The sequence below is a fragment of the Dasypus novemcinctus genome, chromosome 7 (assembly GCF_030445035.2).
Source record: "Dasypus novemcinctus isolate mDasNov1 chromosome 7, mDasNov1.1.hap2, whole genome shotgun sequence".
NCBI classification, from domain to species: domain Eukaryota; kingdom Metazoa; phylum Chordata; class Mammalia; order Cingulata; family Dasypodidae; genus Dasypus; species Dasypus novemcinctus.
In genome coordinates, this window is record NC_080679.1 from 87979533 (window position 1) to 88002814 (window position 23282).

The 23282-nt window shown below is 34.4% G+C and overlaps 1 protein-coding gene and 1 pseudogene across 19 annotated transcripts in view; one reads left to right on the forward strand and one right to left on the reverse strand.

The window, feature by feature from the left end:
* The window catches only part of TANK (TRAF family member associated NFKB activator), a 98863-nt gene that overhangs the window by 1819 nt on the left and 73762 nt on the right, over positions 1–23282 (reverse strand). For all 19 annotated transcript variants that reach the window (XM_071216370.1, XM_058300767.2, XM_058300783.2 and 16 more), the window contains 3 exons: positions 8926–9002; positions 8137–8252; positions 2349–2917 (listed from right to left, as the gene is read on the reverse strand). In XM_071216370.1, the coding sequence (XP_071072471.1) occupies positions 2349–2917; positions 8137–8252; positions 8926–9002 (762 nt within the window). The remainder of the gene's footprint in view (positions 1–2348; positions 2918–8136; positions 8253–8925; positions 9003–23282) is intronic.
* Positions 10442–10574, forward strand: LOC111765580 (U2 spliceosomal RNA; annotated as a pseudogene).

Genomic DNA, 23282 nt, shown 5'->3' on the forward strand with positions numbered 1-23282 from the left:
ATGTTTTTAGAGTAATACAGCCTATCCCATATCTGAACCGTTGTTAGTTTTTATACCCTTAACTTCCTTCATTCTAGTTAACCAATCATTTACATAATCAGAATATTACTAATTGAAACATTTGGGTTTCACGACATCACGGTCTTCTTATAAACATTTTACTGGACAGCTGTGTACAGTTGGTGTAAATATACAAAGTCTGTCTAGGCACTAAGATACATTCACATACCAGTAAGAAGGGCTTATAACACTGACTAAATTCCTTTTGTAAGAAGCCAGCAATTTCATCACGAAAATAGTAGTATTTAAAATAGATGTTATAGAATTTGGGGTATAGTTTTCTTCAGAAAAACTTTTCTTCCATGATAAAAGAAAAGTAGTAATAATTTTGAGTATACAAGCAGAAATCTAGTTAGAGTTAAATAGATTCAAATTTTACTGTTTGCAGTTTAAATAAAAAGAACTGATAAATATGTACAACTTTAAAAAGAAATTGGTATGATATAAAAGATGATCACTTTAAAGATAATTCTTATTAAGTCTATAAAACAGTGAGAAATGGACTTAGAAACAATTTAGCTTCTTAATATGGTGAGCCAATCTTCTACTGCCAATTTACTTTCAAAGTCCATATTTATTCTTCTCCATTAGGAGCTATTAAGTTCAGATTTAATCTCTTCAAAGAGTTCATTTTCAGTACAAATCATTGACTCAGCAAAAGCAAGAAAGAAAAGTAAATCACAGAGACCAAAAATAAGCAGATATATTTTAGACTTTGTTATATTGGAATGTAAAAAAGTGGTACTATGTAATAATGATGAATATAAAATAAAAATTTGAAATATGTAACCAAAATTTCACTTTTCTGGTATTATCTATCAACAACATGAGAATCTTGGATATATCATACTTTAAAAATCCATTTTAAGAAATATTCTTTCAATCCGAAACTGTAGCATGGCCTTCAAAACAAGCTAATTTCTTGCTTTTTCTGCCAAAATATCAATTATCTAACCTTATGCCCCATGTCTCATGACAGCGCAACACCAATTCTCCTGCATTTTTAAAGCTGCATACTTCTCCATCAAGTTGTAATCACATACCAGCTGTTTCCCTTGCTGTAGTATAGAAAGCAAATGCACAATGCAGGGTGCCATCTACTGAAACATAAATGCACAGACTAACTAGTCAAAGAACAGGTAAGAGATATAATGGAGAAAAAAGTAACAAGTATTAGAACTGATGCACTTCACAGCTCCACAGGAATTCTACTCACAATAAATGAAACAGTTTAATTTGTTTCACTTAGTAGCAACTATAAATGAGCTGATGAGAAATAAGGTACAATGCAGAAAATAAGTGATTTTATAATTAAGGCTTACTGTCAGATATGCTTAGTTTTTCCTACTACTAAAATATACCACAGCATGACTGAAGTCTCCTTTAAATGCTTTTATAAGTGCAAGGGTACTCATCAAGTTTTTAATTTTTTAAAATTAAATATCTGAAGGCAGAGAAATCAAATGTTTGCAATTTATGTAGACATTTATATCAATCTGTATTTTCATGAGTTTCTGTTTATTATTAAAACAATTACATATGTTCATTGCCTTCAGGCACTAAATATATATATATATATATTTTTTTTTTTAACTAAAAGAATTGTTCTATACTGGAACCCAAATTTAAAAGGGAAAGTAGGACTGTGCCAAGGGCTGTAAGTAGTATGTGAACTTAAAAAAAAAAAAAGCTATTAGATTGAAATCACACAAATGCAGAGACTATATAAAAACTACAACAGGCTATATGTTCAGTGCTAGATTAGAAACCAAACCAAAACCAAATTCCACAGACCTATGTTCTATATAACTAAGAATGCAACTTAAGTATTAGTGGAAAGACAGTTCACTTATTTTGATACACAAGAATATATAATTCAATTATTTATTTATGGAAAATTATGCATTCTTGTAAAGATGAATAAGATATATACAGATTTTTAAATTAAAAATACTATTTGTTTAATAAAGAATCTTATGACATTGATGTTCAGTAGACAAACTGAATTAAGGACTAAGAACATGATACCACACTAGATATGGATAAATTTTATATGTACTTTTAAATGTATCATAAATTTTTAAGGAAGTTTATTACAGGGCTTTGCCATTTTCATGTTTTATAATCTCATGTCATTTATTAAAGGACTCACTTTTTTTTTACTGAAACCCTTAACTTTGGCTAGTCTTTAGTTTAAACAGAACGTCTATTAACCTAAAAGAGAAGCACATCTGGGTATGTATTACAAAATATGTGTTCACACATATTTGTTAATGCAAAAAACTTACCTGCTGTGGTCCTCGGATAGCTTTTCCTGAGGAATCGAGTGAGGGATAAGGTACATCAGATGGGTCCTGAAGTGGATAGGTATTTACATATAACGCATTATGGTCTCCAGATTGCAAACAGGGAGCTTTATCCAGAATTGTCCTGATACAAGTGTTTACAAGATTTGAGGGTTTTATTTTGTCAGTTGTTTTAAGATTTTGTATAGCTAAAGCTATGGGGTCAATTCCCTGAATTTCAAATACAGTTTCTTCTGTTTTAACGAAGTTTCCTGGGTTGTCTCTGAGCTCCACGTTAAATTTGTTCTCAGCTGTGGCAGGACCAAGGACTTTGGGTCTCTCTGGAGTGCTATGTAAGAAAGTAGAATCACTGTCCATAGGTGGAAACTTCACATTGAATTTAGATAGGGATTCAAAAGAGGTGTCTTCCTCATCTTGGCCCAGTCCTCTTGGTGTGACAGATGTGATGCATGGTGCACCTCTATTTATATCATCTTTAGCCTCAGGCTTAAACAGCGCATCTTGTTTATCTGTTTTATCGGTACACTGTACAGGCACAGAGCACTGGGTTTCTGCAGGGGAGAAAAACACAAGAGAGAAAGATGAATTTAAGTCATTCTTAAAAATCTGTTCAATTAGTTAGGGATAGATGAGTATTATTTTTCTATTTTTTTTTTATGGCAAATAAAGAAATCTGGGATTTTTAAATTTGCTACCACATTACAATAAGAATATTAGCCATCTCCAGCAGGTGAACTGGAACGCAGCATATTAGTAGCAGTTTTAACTACTTAGTCTTTTCCTAGTTATTTTTTTTCTGTAGGCTTTGTATCTTTTTCACAGTTATTCTGAGCCACACTTAAAAAACATTTACTTATAGTATATACATTCAAACATTCTGTCAGTAATGGTAGCTGCACACTGTGAACTTACTTAGACAAATAAGTTGGTAAAACGGAAAACCCTTACTGAGAATATCTATATTATAAAGGTCAAAAATCTGTATGAATTAGGTCACTTATACCTCCTCAAATTACTATGTAATGAAGTATACCACCAATCAATTTAGCCATTGTCTATAATTAGTAATCCATTTGAAAGGGTGGTGTTGGTGGGGGTTGGGGAGAAGCAAGATGGTAGAGGCAAAAGAAAGATGAAATTTTGGGATGCAAGTTAAGAAAACTGAGTGTGAATATATGCTTTTTTTCCCATCTTATAAAAAAAGGCTTTCACTTTAACACAGTAGTAGATACCAGGGCTTCTGTAGGTAGTTTATCTATAAATCCAACAAAACCAGCTCTTGAAACACAGGCAAAAGCTAAAAAGGAAACAAACAGGGCTTCTATGGAGGCAGAAGTAGAAATATAGGCCATAGATACATGAATTTAATTCCTATTCTCATTTTAGATTTATTCTAACAAGCTTGATGATGTTTCCCTAATTCAAAGCTGGTTAGAAGCATCAAATTAAAAGGGGATATGAGTTGTTAAAGGCAGATAGAAATATCAACAAGAAGAGCTGAAAGCATGGGAGGAGACAAAGGGGAAAAAAGCAGATTAGGGACTGAGAAAACTGCTGTCTAGTGTAGGGTCAACAAGGTCTAGATTTCCAATGTAAAAAATAATATCAAAATACTCTCCATGTTGATAATCCTGAGACAATAAAAAAGTGAAATTATGTTCTACAATGTCAGTTCAGGAGGGCAATGAAGTGATATTTTGAAAAGATTTAAAATGGATAAATGGCAAAAACAAGTTAGCACTTTAAAAAGGTCGTCATTAGTGAAGTCTTAAATTCACAAATGAAGACTTTACCAATGATCCAAAGTAGATAGGATATAAAAAACATTTTGCAGTGTTTGTACAGTGTAGTAAGCAATTAACAAACATCAGTTCTTTTATCTTCCTTTAGTCTTTGCAGTGTCATGCTAACTATCTTTGACACAGCATATTCCAACACAAGATACTTTCTGTTTGGATACGATGTGCAGTGCAATGCAACCAACTTTTTTTCATCCTCTCAGTTATATACCCAATGCCTATCTTTTCCTTTTTTTTTGAATTGTAACAATAGCCTTTGCACTCCATCTTTGCCTCTAAGTTTATCTCCTATCAAATCCATTCTCTACAATTCAGCTTTTTCCCCCTTCCCAGAGAACTTTTTTCCTAAGTCTAAATTGTTCCTGTAAACCTTCCTAATAGAGCCTTTTAATGGCTCTTGAAGACCCTGGGTCCTCTGAAAAGTCATAAACGACTGTTCATAATTGGCCCCTGGTCAATTCTTCAAGCTTATCTTTAACCATACCTAATTCATTCCTTACTGCAGCTATAACAAACTTTGTACAGTTCTCTGGAACAGTCATATTCTCTTGTCTCTGGACCTTAGCACATACTGTGAAGACTGCCTGAAGGGTTCCCTCCCATTCCTTTTTGCCTAACTCTTATTTGCCTTTCATAACCTTGGCTTAGACATTGGTTTCTCTGGATGGTTCTTCCCAACTCCCCAAGATTAGTTTAGGTAAGCCTCTTGCGTGTCCTGAAGCAAACACTCTGTATTGTATTTACAAATATATTTCTTGAGGTCCTGACTATGTTTTATTCTCCACCTATACTCAGTACCCTGCCCAGTGTCTGGCACATAGTATACCTACAGCGAATGCATTCTGAATGACATTATATTCTCTTCCCCACAGTTCCTAATATACTACTCTACATTTACTAGATATGCTATTTGTGCTTGATGACTAGGAGAGCAGAAATCTTACATAAGCTCAATCGTTTATCTGGATTTCTTTGAACTTTGAGGTTCTTAAAGTCCATTAACTCTCAAGCAGTCATTTTTCCTGGCAGTAGACTTGAGAGGGGCTGGAAATTCTAGGAAACAGCACTTTTTGTAGATAATATTTGCTAAATAGGAATAACAAATCAGGAAAACTATTGAGGTATTGAGGTATCCAAATTCTCTTAAACCTGAGAAGGAGGAAATAATGGTCAAAATGATCTTCACAAAGAGAACAGGGTAAATGCTGAAGAATCTGCTGGTGTTGCTGCTACTGATGATGGCAATAACTATTAATGTTTATTAGCACTTCTATGTGCCAAACATTGTTATAAGCATTATATATGCATTGATTATTTAATTCTCAAAATAATACTGTGGTAGTCACTGTTATTATGCCCATTTTACATATAAAGAAAGTGGGACAAGGAGAGGTTAATCCCAAAACCATAGTTAGGGTTAGATCTAGCACTAGAACCCAGGCAGTCTACCTCTAGAGTCTGTACTCAGAACCATTATTCTAAATTGAACATGCTGGTTTCTATATATAGAGAGGACTCATCAAATTCATTGAAATGTGCTTTGAAATTACTTTCCCAGTAGTTAAACCATTCCCCTTGTGAACAAAACATGGAGAAATCAAACAGCTGTAATAAAGCTGATATTTTCTTTCAGTGTAGTTAGCTGGCACACAACCTTAGCCACATTAAAACAATCTTCCCAGTTAATCTGTAGAAGCCATGAGTTACTATCTATAAAAAAAGATATAAACCTAAGATTCCTAAGGCTATTTGAAGTTGAAGCTTAGAAAAAAATGTAAAACTCAAATAAGGTACAGGAAGCACATAAGCAAGTGAGCAAACTGCTTTCCATTTTGTCTATTTCAAGAATACTTATTTTTGCAGAAAAAAAGTAAAATGAGAAGATTTTTAAATTTTCAAATTTTAAGTATAGGTGGTAAACTTTGATTATTCTCAGTTTACTTTGTATTTGACAAAAAAAAAAAATACCTTATGGCTGTCTGAAATCCCTATTCCTATATCCTTTTCTCCTAATTTCTATTCAAATAGGACCCTCCTTTATGGAAAAATTATCACTTTTTAAGGCCATATTTGCCTAAGCATATGTTTTATTTTCATTTTCTCTCAAAGCTATTGCCATATGTAGATAAGTAGAAAAAAGACAGTAATAAAAGGAAATATAGAGCTCTACTAACTCAGCAATTTTTCATGAATTAAATCTGGTCATTTACAATTAAACTTTAATAAGTGAAATTATTAATAACATGAAATTATTTTTCATAAATTAGTTATGAAATAATAATGTTAAATATACTTTTCCCAAAATATTCAAATCATATTTGAAATAGTTCCTCTATATTTTTATTCAATGTAGCAGCCAAACTTGGAAATCCTGAATAGGCATCTTTTTCCAAAATATTTCTTATTCTCTTTCCTCTTTTGATCTACTACTGTCAGAAGAAGAATATTTGATATTCTGGCTCCTGTTTGTACCCAGCAAAACCTCACTGCAGTGTGTAGCACAACAGATCTAAAACATTTCATGAATAATGTTGCATTTATTATTTGTGATACAGTTAATATAAGGTATAAGAATAAAGTTAGGAAGCAGTTTTAGTGGGAAAAATAGAAGTTAAACACTCAGTGTTCTAGTTGACAGGTACATACTCAGATTTAGACCTGTGCAATTTAAAAATGGTCAAAGTATTAAGCCATTGATAATAGGGTAAGTTCTCTGCATAACAAAGAATGTATCACCATTACAATGTTTTGATAAGATGTTGATGCTCAAAAAAAGCTTACTTATGAATTCTAAGTACTAGATCTCTATAGCTGGTATATTTTAAATAAAACTCTTAACTTCAGAAGTACTTCATGTCTTTAGTCTGTACAAAAGGTCAATTTCTCATGACAATATGACAAAAATTAAGGTGGAGAAACTAGAGTTCTTTTTGGGGAGGTAGGGAGAAGGGAGGGAAGAAATAAATATTTACAAAAATGTGTTATTTCTCTAATACCAGGTGTGTACCTTTTCTGAAAATAAAATGATAGTAGTAAGCAAAAAAGTGAATTTACATTATAAGACAATTTTTAAACTGTAAATATAAGAGCTGTAAGAAATGGGAAGTTATAACTTTAACTATAGGGGTGCTAGTCAGGATTGCTGCAACATCTCTCAGAGTGAAGACTGTAAATCACATCTCTTGGAAGCTGAATGTAGAATATCTCAAATCATAAGGGTGAGGGGGAATTTATCATTACAAGTGATCGGTTAATCTTTCTTTTGTTTACTGCAGTGCTTACTTGACAGATTCAATCCCTGGTATTTTGCTGTTCATATCAAACTAGGGAAGTAAACACCAGGAAGGCAGTCTGGGGTTTTAAGGAAGGGTGGAGGTTTTAAGAAACATACTGCAACACATGTGTACAACAGATGCTCCTTTTAAATTTTATTTTATTCTAAATTTGTACTTTGTGCCTCCAATATAACTGGCACTCGGGAAATGTGAAATGTTTATTTCTTGAACCAAATTAGAAGAATCTATCCATAGTTTCAATTAACCTTCAGGTTAAAAACAGACCTGATATTACAATTTTACTTAGCTCATACATGGTAGTGGTACCTCAAGGTCCTTTACTAACATATGAGTTAATGTTTCATAAGATCTTCAAATTGTAATAGAAAACTGTGAGAAAGATAACCTATATTTATTTTATGTTTCCAAGGTGGGACCTCTCCTCAAGGTGATTAGTAATTATGTCATTCAATTTGATCTATATAGGACCACAATCAAGGTAGTACATTAATGTAATATATTGCAGAATTTATACAGTACTTACCTATTCAAGTATAAGAAAAAGAGGGAGCAAGGTGAAAATTTTTAGCGTTTTAAGCATTTAGAAATATTTTCACATTCAAAAAGAAATCAGTATCATGTAAGTACTAACAAAATTAATATTATTGTAAGTTAAATAAAAAAATCAAACCTTACCAGTTGCAGTGTCTGGTACGTTAAGTTTGCTTAAGTGGTCTTTTTGTGCTTTTGCTAGCATGCATATTCTATGAAATTCTTCTTTCAGATCCCAGAAAGTCTTTTCTATACAACTCCTAAAATAAATCAGTAATTTAAAATATAAGGCTATATTCTCAAATTTTTAAAATTAAAGTGGAATATTTATATAGCTCTTTTATATGTACCACAAAAATAATTAATGAAAGGTTAAAAAGTTTAAAAGGTTATTTTAAATTCCTAGAAAATGTCCCCCGCAAGTAACTCCAATGTTTAGAAAGCCATGTACAAAGTAGGGGATAAATTAAAAATTCCAATACATAAATGTAATACCAGCTACTATATCTACTTAATCATATATTACAGTTATGTTGGATGTCTTATTCTTATGTATATTGGAAATTTCATTGTCTTAATTGCACTGACTTTTGTTCTTTGTAAACATCTTAAACAGAAGAAAATTAAATATTATTCCTAACTTTGGTAATGTTTACATTAGGATCCATAGAAAACAATGTAGTGATAATACTTGGTCCATTGAAACAGAGATTAGAAAATTCAGTTTTTAGGTTCAGGTCTGCTATTAACTATAAGACTTATTTAGGTCATTTTAACATGTAGGAACCTCAGGTTCCTAGTTTTGTCAGTCTCTTAAAATTCAAAGAGGCTGATTTTTTTACAGTTGTGAAAAAAATTTAAATATAGAAAGAAATGTAAGGTATCTTTCTACATTTATCATTTTTAGAGTTGGCAAAAAGGATATAGATTTACCTTTCATGGACTAAAGGAATGCCAAGACTCCTTGGTGAAGTTTCTTTTCTAGAAGAAGAAACCTCTTGTCTTCTTATCTTTAAGACACAAAATGATTATCACTTTAAATTGCTTCCAAACTCAATGGGTTAACAGAACACATAATGGGAAATTTATCTTCCTTACTGAAAAACAAGTTAAGGTATAATATGCATTTATATATTATATAGGTACATTTATATACATGTAATATACATATGTGTGTATATATATAATGTACAATAGAATTTTTTTAGTGAGAAAAAAATCAGGGAACAAAGAAGGAAAATAGGATGAAAACATGAAACACTTATAACATTGTCAATTATTTTCAGTACTGATAAATGAAGAGATTTCTGAAATTCAATTATAGATCAAAATTCCTATTTGATCACCAAGCACCTGATATGACCAGAACTTTAGGGGAAAAAAAATTTCTTGTGTGTGTGTGTGAGAGAGAGAAATAAATAAATAAATCTTAAAAAAAAAACATAAAACAAAACTTTATAAAAACAAATACATCTGTGTATGTGCTTCTTGTATGTTCACTGATTATGGACTAGAGATCTAAATCTATGTCTTTGTATTTTGCTTTACAGATGTTTTGATGAGGAATGCAGTTATATTAGAGGAAGGAAAACCAAGCTGCAATTCCTTAGCATTTTAAAGATTTATAAAGATAGAGCAATTATATATTTAAGCTACTTCAACACCAGTTCTTACCTTTCACTCCCACCCTGTGGCTTACACTGGTATTACATTTTATTCTGACATTTAAAAGTCAACATTAAAGAATGTTGTATAATCTATTTTATGGTTTAAAATTTTTAAAATCTTTAATCATTCCTAGAAAACTTTCTATAATATGTGTACCTTCTGAAGCTACAAATTGACAAATACAGATATTTGAAGAAGTCCTAATAATATATAGTCATAAATTACAACTCAGCCACAACAGTACTCTTCTTTTATTTAAATTCATATTCAAACCAGTGGTCATTTATATTTTATGACTTTTAATATTTTATTCAGCTAAGGTCATTTTAACTATTATTAAAATGGAACATTTTAATTCATTGTTTCTATCATCTGAGTAATTCTACCTTTAATCTTGCTTTTCAAAGTATTTCTTTCAATATTTTAGGAGTCTTATTTATCCTGACTCGAGTCCAGATTGTTTTTCTTAAAATTTACTGTCTAATTTATTTTACTTTATTGCTCTCATAGTCCAGCTTTCCCTGAAAACCAGTGTTTGCTTAACATTTCTAAAATAATTATTACCTAGTAGCTCTGATAAGTAAAATAAAATCCTGGCAACCAAATAATTTGTCAAACAGTACTGTCAGACTGTGGTAAAATAAAGGTCATTTTGTTGCTGCATACTGTTTGAAAAACATTTAGGCTATATCTTCTTCTGGATTAAAACTTCAGTTGCGCTTTATAAGATGGTCTCAGCAGCAGACATTTTCAAATTCACAGTTTAAGAAGTTATAGACACATCGCTTCCCGGCCTTTTGGCTAAGATCAAGTGTAGTAAAAAGTTATAGACAAGTTCTTTTTTTCTTTAAAGTGCTATGTGCAATTAGAACACAATGGGTTTGAGCATGGACTAGGAAAAAACCCAACATTTTAAAGCTAGCCATTCAGGATATAGGAATGAAAATAAACTTTTACAGATTATTCTTAAATTTTTATCATCAGAATCAGATAAGAGGTATATTATGAAAATAGAAAAGCCTGACAATTTAATGTTAAAACAAATCATAATAAGCAATTACATTAAATGGAATGATTGACCACCTTTTAAAAATTACTACTAGAATTTCTTAATATTAAAAAAAAAACGTTTTAGGAGCTAGAAGTACTGTGTAATTTTAGCCTAAAAATGGAGATAGTTATAGAAAGTAGCAAGGAAGAATTATTCCAGTTTTCAAAATCCTGGTTTTCATAAAAATTAGGAATGATGGCTTCTAAAGTAAAAGAAGCCTTAAAAACTAATGGGTTGGGTATGTGTGAAGGAAAAGGTAGAAAAAGAATGATAAATTTCTACTTGCTATGGCAAAATAATGATGCTAATTTGCTGCTGTGCTGTTTAGAGTTGATAACCAGTGTGAGTGAATTTATAGGGAGAAGATTCCTTGGGTGTACTGATAGGGAAGATTCATTGGTAAAGGGAGGATTCATTACTGAGGAATTTCTATGAAATATCTAAGGGCCTCACCTTCTTTGGAGTTAGGAACACAAGTCTGCTTACTATTATTTTTGTTCTTATTATTGTTGAAGAAAAGTATTACTAGTTGCACTAACCAATACACTGCACCTTCTATCAATCACACCAAACAGATCTGTTACTATATTTTAAATGAAAGTTTTGGGTTCCTAGCATTTTAAGAAAAAATTTCAAAAAGGGGCTTATTAGTTGCAAAGAAAAAATGGCAAGTAGTTCACTGTCAGACATTTTGAAGTAGTTTAACTAAAATGCGTACAACTTGTTAAAGCTATTTTCCATAATAGCAGTCTGACACAACTTTCTGCAAATAGTGATTTATTCTTCAAAGGATTTAAGATTAGTTATAGTCAATGTCAACTCCATACTTCCTAGAAACTCAAACTTTCTTTTCAGTGTTTATGTTATTTAATAAAGTTTACTGTTGAATATCTCAGACAGTAAGTAAACATTAGAAAGAGATAATATATTTTTCTATTCTCAAATATTACTCAAGTGGACCCAGCACTCAAAGAGGTTGACATTCTACTATTTTGCAAATAAGAAAGCAAAGAACCTTTTGAATATTATATTTTAGGAGTTTTAATTGTTAAATCATTCAATAAATGAGTTAAAGTGGTACTAAAATCTAAAATACCTGCCTTCATAAACTATTCCAAGCACTAATTTGGAAATGCTATACTTGTGCAATGAATGCTGAAATGAGTTTCAAATGTACTATTTTTGATATATATATATTTCATTATGACCCATTAAGATAAACTCATTTGAAACAGTTGAAAGACATTAAATGATTCCTTAAATTTCCTCTTAAGCAAATTGGGAAAGTTTTGCTTTAGTGTAAGTATATTTAAACTCTTAAATAGATATTATATTTTAAAAAATATGTTCCAAAGCTAGTTGAATACACAGTATTCAAGAAAAAGTAGTAGTTACTTCATTAGCTGAAAATCATGTTTATTGTTAATGTAAGGATGATGGAAGTAGTTTTTGTGTTAAGTTTCAAGATCTGTTAGATATCAACATCTCAAAGAAATGTATATTTTCCTCAATGCCTGCCTCTGTTATATTTGGCACTAAAAGTGAGAACATTTTATTTCTTTTATAAAACAATTTGAAAAATACAGAGATGTAATGAAAACATTTTAATAAATTCCTGTGTGGATATCAAAGAATCCCTGTAAATTTTAGTTGGGATCCTTGCGCGCGCGCGTGTGTGTGTGTATACATATATATATATATATATCATTAAGTCAATATTTGACTTAATTTCTTCATAAGGCTTAAAAGAATTATGATTTTTAAAGCAGAAAAAAGAACTATATTCTCGCTTGAAACAATGTAAATGAAAAAGTAAACCAAATATGGGATGGATTGGTAAAGGGAATATTAGCTTGTAGAATAGTTATAAATATTAGCTTGATAAAATTCACTATAGAAAAAGGAAGGATGGGCAGTAGAAAAGGGAAACTGAAAATAAGGATCCACTTACCACTTACATTTTTGAAGCATAAGAATGAAATGTTAATGGAGAAACTGAGGTTGACTATTTCCTTATCAGTTTTAGATATCCTGAGACCAAAATTGTTATGTTGAAGTCAAGGACTGGACACACACTTACAACAATTATTATCTGTTATAGTATGGAAACCTGGGTTTAGTAAATATGGAAATTCTCTGTTTAAAAAAAAAAAAAGAAAAAAAAAAGAATTGGACACAGATGAATTTAGGAGAAAGAAAGGAAAGGCTGAGAAAGGGAAGAAATTAAGGTAGAAAGAGGACCAGAAAAAAAAATAGAGAGATTTAAGAATAAAATCAAAAGCAAAGAAATAAGAGTTTGAGGACAAAAGGCAAATAAAAGAATTACAAAGAAACTGTATTTAATACAATAGAGTTTATGGCCATAAGAAATCTGTGATGCTCTCACCCTTATTCTTGAAAATCTAACAAAGCAAACATAACACAAATCCTATGAGCCTTGTCTTTTCTGCATGAAGCAGGGCGCTAGGCAAACCCAATGCCAATGTGGGAACAACTTCAGGGCAAAATGGGACTCATCCCAGAGTTCCAAAGGAAGAGGCAAGAAAATAAACAATACAGAAATAAAATTAACCCAATTACAATCAAATTCTTTACAGGATTCAGGTTTAATGTAAATCCCTCCAAAATCTTTATCAACTCAATGCTATAGTAAATCATAATCTTAAAAAAAGGTTAAACTGGGAAGTGGATGTGGCTCAAGTGATAGAGCTTCCGCCTACCATATGGGAGGACCTGGGTTCGATCCCTGGGGACTCCTGGTGAAAAAGGTGTGCCCATGTGAGTGCCTGCGTAGTGAGACAGTGCCCACATGATGAGCCAGGGTCCATGTGGTGAGCCAGTGCCTGCATGAGTGCCCGCGCGGTGAGTCAGTGCCTGCGTGAGTGCCCGCATGGTGAGCCAATGCCCTGTGCAAGTGAGTCACACAGCAAGATGATGACACATCAAAAGAGAGACAAGGGGAGAGTCAAGGTGAAGCGCAGCAAAAACCAGGAACTGAGGTGATGCAATTGACAGGGAACCTCTCTCCCCATCAGAGGTCTCCAGGCTTGAATCCCAGTGAATCCTGGAGGAAAGAAAATGAGAAGAGAAGACAACACAGACAACAAAAACAGCAAGGTGGGAAGAGGGGAAGGGGGGGAGTAAATAAATAAATAAATCTTTTAAAAAAATGGTTAAACCACTGAATGGACTGGGAGAGAGTATAAACTACAAGTAAACTATAATCCATGCTGTTCAGCAGTGCTCAAAAATGTATTCATCAGATGCAATGAATGTGCCACACTGATGAGACAGATTGTTGATGTGGGAGGAGTGGGGGTGGGTGGGAGTGGGGGTATATGGGAACCTCTTATATTTTTTAATATAACATTTTATGTGATCTATGTAGTTTAAAAAAAAAAAGATAAAAAAGGTTAAAATCTTTTCCCAGTACTGCTACAATTATTAGAATTTCAATTCTATGAAGTAGTTAATGTGAAGCAGAGTAAAATTAATACTTTCCTACTTTCTGTATTTTGTCTTTTACTTTGTACTAGTTACATTTTGCATATATCTTTTTCAATTTATTTTCTAAAAGGAAGAAAACATTTAATTGTGGGGATGCCTTTTCAAGCAAAGTGGAAAACGATTAACTTACATGACCAATTTATATAAGTAAAGTTTCTTATACTCCCCAAACACTATATTAAAAATGGATTGATTTGGAAAAATAATCATTTTCCTTAACCACAAATTTAATCTTATATCATTGCCATGGTGAACAGACAATAGCTTCATGAAAATAGCTATTATTTAAGCAATTTGCATGTATTATTTAAAACTTAATCTCCATAATCTTGTGAATTAAATACTTTAGTTTTAAAGCCTACTATAGTAAATAAGGTTTTAGAGAGGTCAAATAATTTGCCTACAGTCCAGTAGGTGGGGTTAGATGCAACTGGAACCCAAACCTTTCTGTTCCAATTCTAACTATTCAGTCATAGAACTTGGCTGCTAGACAAGCTAAGTGGGACCCTGTTATTTAGCATGGGTAGGTAGTCACAGAATTGTAATAGTTGTATTATACATCACACCAGTGCAAACTAATTTTAAGATTCTAGAACCTAGCTGTCATACAACAAAAAATATATTTCTGAGAAGCAGTCACAAGTTTTTTTTTGTTTTTAATTAATTTATTTCTCTGTCCCCTGCCCCCTTCTCTGTGTCCATTTGCTGGGTGTGCTTCTGGGTCTGCTTGTTTTCTCTTTAGGTCGCACCAGGAACTGATCCTGGGACCTTCCGGAGTAGGAGAGAGGTGCTCCATCTCATCTCCCTGGTCTGCTGTCTCTTATTGTCTGTCCTCTGTGTCTCTTCTTGTGTCATCTTGCTGTGCCAGCTCTCCACTCAGGCCAGCTTGCTGTGTGAGCCAGCTTGCCTTCACCAGGAGATCTTGGGAATTGAACCCTGGACCTCCCACATGGTAGACAGGAGCCCAATTGCTTGAGCCACATCCATTTCTTCATAAGCCAAGTTTTGATGTTTAGATATTGCTGGTGGGGGTTGGGGATGGTATGGCATTTGTGCTCAACTATGTCCAAGTAGAAAAGTACACCCAAAAAATAATTTAGATTTACTCCAGTTCTGCCAGCTCAGATCAGGCAATTTGGCAATAGTTCTTTAATCAAAATAAGTATTTCTTACTATTAGAAATTAACCATTTGACAAACTATGTCAATGAAATATCTGTAAATTTTATCCTCTTTCAAAATTTTTAACTCTCCCTGCCTCCCTAACTCTCTCCTAACAGAAGACTGGCATAGTTTTAGTTAGTTTAAAAGTCCCTAATTCTAATATCTGGATCATTTCAGGGTTGGTATCTATTCTCTTGAACCTGGGTCACGTTCTCTTTGCTCTTCGTATGTTGATTAATTTTTAACTGTATCCTCAACATTGTGAATATTATGTTGTGGAGCTATTATGTAACATGGTGCTGAAGGGTACTGCTGTTTTTGTTTATGAAGGCAATTACCTTAATTAGGTTCAGACTCCAAAACATCACTTTGATGGAGGATGGAAGCTCAGATCTCAGTTCACTCCTTTAAGCCTTTGCTGCAAACTGCTTTCAGATTATCCTGCACAGCCATGAGTTCAGGGGATAGCCAGAGATTTGGGCTGAGTTTAAACACAGAATTTGGGATTCTTTTCTAGCTCTTTCTTATCTGGGGCTCTTCTCCTCATTGTTCAGTGACCCTGATGGCTCTGGGCTCATTCTCCCAGTTCTTCTGACCAGAAAGATGGCAGGCTTCCTATTGGAATTTTAGTCAGTGCTGTGCCTCCACTGCAATTGTGGTCATCCTAGGGACAAAACCACAGAAAACTGGGAATTCAGTCTGAGCTGATCACTTGCTCTACATTTTGTCTCCCCTCTAAAACATGTGAGCCTGTGCTCAATATTCAAAGTCCTCAGGTAGCTGTTTTTTGTATGTTATCCAGAGTTTATAGCTGTTATTTGTAGATGATTAATTGGTTTGTTGAATACTCACTCCTCCAAATGGATTTCTTAGTTTTTCATCCTTCTGTGTTTCTGAGATTTTACCATGATTTTCTAGAGAGTCTTAATCACCAATTCAATTGCTTTTCTTAAAGCTCTCATTCTACTTAATATCTCAGCAACATTCAACACTGCTGAATGTTCCTTCTCCTTGAAAGTTTCCCTGGTTACCTTTATAATTCTTAGGTTTTCATCTTAAGTCTTGGTATTTTTGTTGGTCTCTCTTCTTCCTAGGCCATAAATGTGGGCATTCCCTAAGGTTCAGACCTGGGTCCACTGCTCTTCCCTCACTATATGCCTTGGTTCAGTTATGTTATTCATTCTCATGTCAACTCTATTCTGTTCATCTCCTAAAGTCTGTATCTTCAGGTCCAGCCTCCCTCTTACTGTTATAAATTTATTTTACATATATATGTATACACACATATATAACAAAATTTTACAGTTGATGAGCCAATATTGATACATTATTATTTACTAAAACCATACTTCACATTATTTGTGTTGTACAGTTCTGTGGGTTTTACAAATGCATGTCATGTAGTTACCATTACAGTATCATACAGAATAGTTTCTCAGGCCTAAAAATGCCTTTTGCTCCATCTATTCATCCCTTCTCCCCTCTTCCCTGAATCCATGGCAACTGCTGACCTTTTCACTGTCGCTATAGTTTTGCCTTTTCCAGACTGTTATATAGATGGAATCATACAGGATGTAGCCTTTTCAAGCTGGCTTCTTTCACTTTGCAATATGTATTTAAGATTCCTCCATATCTTTCATGGCTTGATAGGTCATTTCCTATTAACGCTAAATAATATCCCATTATATGGATGTGTCATAATTTATCCATTCACCTATGAGAGGGCATCTTGGTTGTTTCCAATCTTTGGTAATTATGAATAAAGATGCCATAAATATTTGTAAGTATGTTTTTGTGTGGCCATAAGTCTTCAATTCATTTGGGTAATAGACTATCAAGTTTAAAAGCACAATATAATTAGCTTCTCAAATCTGCGCGTACTTCTAATGTCTATTTTTCCTTCTTTAATGTAAGGTCACTCTCTTTAGCATCATGATCTTAGGGCAGGAGAAAATCTAAAGGAAAAAAAATTGAGATTAGGCTTTCCTGGAGTCATAAAATTCAAAACAAAACTGAGGGTTGGGCAAAGGGCTACCAACTCTTAATTTTGCAAAGAAAGAACTTGGTAAAAACATGTACCAAGATTACCTTCTTTATAACAAAGGAGTGGGCATTTATCAAAAAAGTAGGCAAGAGAAGAGTTTTAAATTTAACTTTATGAATTAATTATCACTTTGCCCTTAGTACAAGATGAGAAGCAAGAGCTGGATAGGGATAAGGATCCTGAGTCACAGCAAGGAGAAAGAGGACGCAGGAGAGAATGTTCAATCAGGAGCAGTGAGATTTACTGAGGCCATTTGGCCATCCAGCAGGAATACTGTCCAGGTAATACCTGTAAGGAATGCAGACAAGTCAGTGACTACCTGTAGCATTATTTGGATGAAATATTGCTGAATAGTGAAGAGTGATTAGGGATGGAGATAACAACAGGTAGAGCAAAAATATCAAGTATATGGAAAGATGATCAATAGCAAAGAAAAAAATCTTTCAGGGAAAAAATATGGCATCAGAGAAGTTCAGAGTATAACATAGGTGTGAATTAAAAATTAGGTGGATTCCCTGCCCCTCAAATTCTTATTATCTTAAAGTATTATCTTAAAGGGGACTCCAAATCTACTTAAGAGTATTTTAAAATGCAATAGTGGGGAAGTGTCAGCTAGAAATCTTCTGGTTAAACAAAGCTAAGATATTCTTACTGTTGAATTTCAGATCCTATATGTATTAGTTAGCCAAAGGGGTGTTGATGCAAAATACCAGAAATTTGTTGGTTTTTATAAAGAGTATTTATTTGTGGTAGGAGCTTACAAATATCAGGCCATAAAGCATAAGTTACTTCCCTCACCAAAGTCTATTTTCATGTGTTGGAGCAAGGTGGCTGCCGACGTCTATGAGGGTTCAGGCTTCCTGGGTTCCTCTGGGCTCACCTCCTCTGTTTTCTCTACAAGGTCAGCTGTAGACTATCAGGTGAACAGCTCTGTCTCTCTCCCGGGAGTTTCTGCCATGTCTAAGGAGCCATCTCTATTCCTCTGTGTTCTTCTCTTGGCTCAGGTCCTCTCTTCTTGGGGCTTGCTTCTCTTTCCTCTGTGTGCTTACTTCCTGGGGCTCCAGCTTAAGACTTAAGCATCAAAATCTCTCAACTCTGTCCTTTGCCATGCCTTTTATCTGTGAATCCTGTAAGTCCCCACTCCCTGGTGGGTGGGGACTCAATGCCCTAACGATGTGGCCCAATCAAAGCCCTAATCATAACTCAATCATGCCCAGGTACAGACCAGATTACAAACATAATCCAATATCTATTTTTGGAATTCATAACCATATCAAACTGCTACACTGTAATACAGTCTTATATACCTTTTAAAAATACTTCAGGGAAGCAGCTTGGCCCAATGGATAGGGCGTCCGCCTACCACATGGGAGGTCCACGGTTCAAACCCCGGGCCTCCCTGACCCATGTGGAGCTGGCCCATGCACAGTGCTGATGCATGCCATGCAGGGGTGTCCCCCGCATAGGGGAGCCCCATGTGCAAGGAGTGCACCCTGTAAGGAGAGCCACCCAGCGTGAAAGAAAGTGCAGCCTGCCCAAGAATGGTGCTGCACACACGGAGAGCTGACACAACAAGATGATGCAACAAAAAGAAACAGATTCCTGGTGCCGCTGATAAGGATAGACTAGGTCACAGAAAAACACACAGCGAATGGACTCAGAGAGCAGACAACTGGGGGGGGGGGGGGCGGGGGAAGGGGAGAGAAATAAATCTTTAAAAAAATTTTTAAAAAATAAAAATACTTCAAAGACTACAAGGTATACAACATTTCACAGGTCTAAGGTTCTATGGAAAATTCCTCAGGCAGATCCTTGCTACCACATTGTTGTTTGACAAATTAGAGTAAAAATTCAGAGTATGCTCTAGACTTAAATCAATATGACCTCCATTCATAAATAAGGGTTCCTGAGGAGATGCTACAGTATTCTTAAAGCATGACAATTTTTTCTATAAGACAAAAATAAATTACTAAGATAGAGGTGACATGATTTTTCTAACAGGAAATCACAGTCTACCTAAACCAGAGATTCTCAAAATATGGTCCAGGATCCTTAGGAGAATTGAGATCCTTTCAGGGCATCCAGTGTTGGAAGAAGCCACCATGGGCCCTGAATTGCACCGCACATACCAAGAATGCAAGGCTCTCACTGTTTTTCACTTGGGACATTTCTCAGTTGTGTTCGCAGCAAGTGAACTTGAGGGATGAGCTAATGTCATCCATGGGGACTATGGGCTTGCTTACTGCTTCCTATAAAATGGCGGGTGCTCCAAGATCAGTGTTGCTGTCATTTAAAGTAACCCATTGCATGTGCAAGCATTTATCTAGGTCCATCCAGGTCATCAGCGTGGAACCTGGGGGGGGGTGGGGGGATGGTGGTGTGTGTGGAATGGGTAAGAAAGAACCCAGGCAAATATAATGCTCTTGCTGCTTACTATGCTATGAATGAAAAAGTCCTTTTTCTTTGACCCAGGAGCCTTGTATCTTCTTCCATCATGCATGACACAGTAACAGGCTAATTTACTAGCTTGTAAGAAGGTGTTATAGTTTCCCAGCTGCTAAAACAAATACCACACTATGGGTTGGATTAACAACAGGCATTTATTGCCTCATGGTTTCAGAGGCTTAGAAGGTTTGCTCCCTCCTGGGGTTGGTAAATTCTGGTTGGCTTGGAATCTTTGGGGGCTCCTTGGCTTTTCTGTCACATGGCAGTGTCTTTTCCTTTATCTTTTGGGTACCACTGACTTTCAGCTTCTGGCTGTTCCCCCTGGCTTCACTCTCTGGCCTTCTCTATAAGGCTTTCACTAGTAAGATTAAGACCCATCCTGATTCAGTTGCCACACCTTAACTAAAAACAGCGCCCTCAAAAGGTCCTATTTACAATGGGTTCACATCCACAAGACAGATTATGATTAAGAACATGTTTTTTCTGGGATACATAATTCCAGGTCAATCCAGAAGGGTAAAATTAAATCCCAGACCCTGATACCCATGAGGTCAAACAATTTTCATAGTAATTTTAAAAGGCTTTTTGCTTTTTTTTTTTACTGTGTTGGCATTTGCACTGATAATTTAAAAACAATGGTGAGTAACACTGCTGATGCCTAGAATGAACCACGGCCATGGCACTCAATTGTGCAGTAGTCACTCTATTCTTCAATGCCCCAAACCCAGTAAAAAAAAAAAGATGTTAGTTTCACCTAAGAATATCTTTGACGAAGCAGTAAGAATTACTGATTTTACTGAATTTTGATTCTTGAGTTAACTTCTCGTTAATATTCTGTGTGTGACAAAATGGGAAGTATGGATAAAGGAATTCTACTACGAAGTAAAGTACAATGGCTGTTTTGGGAAAAACACTTGTGCAACTGAGTTGCAACCTGAACTGGTCACTTTTTTAATGGAGTGCCATTTTTACTTGAAAGAATGACTGACACACAAGTTATAATTATTCAAATATTTTCTCAAAAGCAAATGAAGTTAGTCTGTCATTTTAAGGCAAACAACTGACAAGATTTTTTGTTGCCAAAGATAAAATTTGAGCTTTCAAATGAAGATGAAAATTTTAGAAAACTTGTACCTGTCACAGTAAGCTTGAGAGCTGCCCAATACTTATGATTTTTTTTGATGAGATCAGTGGTGATGTAAACCAATGTGATTTTTAAATATTATACAATAAAGTAAGTCAACAGTTGGAAGATCTGGAACCAGTATTTTCCAAATGACTATTGTATGAATTTACAAAATATTGCATAGGTAAAAGATACACTCAAAGTACAAGACAGACCAATGGCTTTTAATGTAACAGAAAAAATCATTGATATAGTTTCATATTCCATATGGAGTCAAGCATTTAAGAATCTACCTCTTGTTGTGTTTTGGTATAAAATCACAGAAGAATATCCACAATTATTTAATAAGGCTGTTAAAACACTCTTCCTTTTTCAAACTACACAGCTGTGTGAGGCTGAATTTTCTGCATATAATACAACCAAAAAAACATCACAACAGATTAAATGCAGAAGCATTCCATAACATTGATAAAAAACAAATATACTCAAAACAGATTTTGAAAATTTTTAGAATGATAGATTATAATACATTAATAAGAAAAATTAAGGTTGTTTTGAGGAGCTATCCCTAATATACTGAGGTAGTGAATAATCTTTCATGCCTTTGTCAAGAGAAATCAGGGCTAGACAGAATATAAGCAATTGTATTTTGTGGACTTTGGAGAAAAACAAAAAGATACTGAAAAAAAAGAAAAAGGAGAATATGAGAAAGGGAATAACAGGAGAAAATAAGGGGAAGAAGGCCATGTTAGAGATGTTCATATTTGCTTAGAAGTTAGGGAAGAAAAAGGGAAGAGAATTTAAAAAGTGGTATGTCACTTCTCATTTTCTTCTCCTCAAAAACTATTTCCAGTATTACAACAAGGCAAAAATCCCCAAATGATATACTAAATTAAAAAAACACAGACCCAGAGCAGGAAAGAGGATGAATTAATAATTCAGATTTAGAAACACAATTTCTATAATAAAAATTTCAATGTAAACATAAAATCCTTTGAATATCAATTTTTTTTTCTTAGAGTTTGGGAGATCTTTATTATAAAACTTTGGAAAAGAACTCTGAACTTCAATGAACTGGTTGAAGACAATTTTTTTCTTCTAATTATTATTTTAACAGAAAGTATATAAACAAAGACTAATCTTCAAAGAGGAGGAATAAAGGAGTATTATATATAAAAAGGGTATATTTATATCATTCTCTAATAACAAAACCAGGGGGAATGGGGCATGTATTGTGACTGAGAAGGCAAGGATTCTATGAGATGCTAGTCCTCTGTAAGACCTGACCAAGACTGGCATGTGCCCTTGTACAGCGGGCACAATCATCATAAGGGATGATGTAAAGAAAGAATCAAGCATTAAAAGAACACAGGGGAAATGTTTAAAAAGTTGCATAATGAACATAACCAGTTAAATATTTATGGCAAGTTCCTCTCTTAAAGCTTTTACAATGTATTTAAAACCATATACCTGGACACTGTGTAGCAATTTAAACAAATATAGTTTTTTTTTTTTTTTTTTAATTTTTTAATTTTTTATTGACTTTGTAATAATATTACATTAAAAATATATATGTGAGGTCCCATTCAACCCCACCCCCCCCACCCCCCCTCTCCCCCCCCCCCAACAACACTCGTTCCCATCATCATGACACATCCATTGGATTTGGTAAGTACATCTTTGGGCACCTCTGCACCTCATATACATTGGTTCACATCATGGCCCATACTCTCCTCTATTCCATCATGTAGGCCCTGTGAGGATTTACAATGTCCGGTGATTACCTCTGAAGCACCATCCAGGGCAGCTCCATGTCCCGAAGACGCCTCCACCTCTCATCTCTTCCTGCCTTTCCCCATACCCTTTGTCCATTAGTTTTAAGAGACTTGCAATAGAAAAAGTATCCAGAGTGTGAGAGGAACAATGGGGGCCCAAAACTTAGCTGGAGGCTGTTTTGGTTTCTCAGCTGCTACAATGAATACCATAGAATGGGTTGGCTTAAACAATGGGAATTTATTGGCTCATGGTTTTGAGGCTAGAAAAAGCCCAAAATCAAGGTTTCAGCAATGTGATGCTTTCTCCCTGAACACCGGAGATTCTGGGGCTGGCTGCCTGTGATCCCTGGTCCTTGGTTTTTCTGTCACATGGCAGTGCACAGAGTAGCATCTTCTCCTTTCTCTTCATTTCCCTTCTTGCTTCTTGCTTTTTCTCTGAGGCCTTCTTTATAAGGCCTCCAGTAATATGATTAAGACCCATTCTGATTCAGCTGGCCACATCTTAATTAAA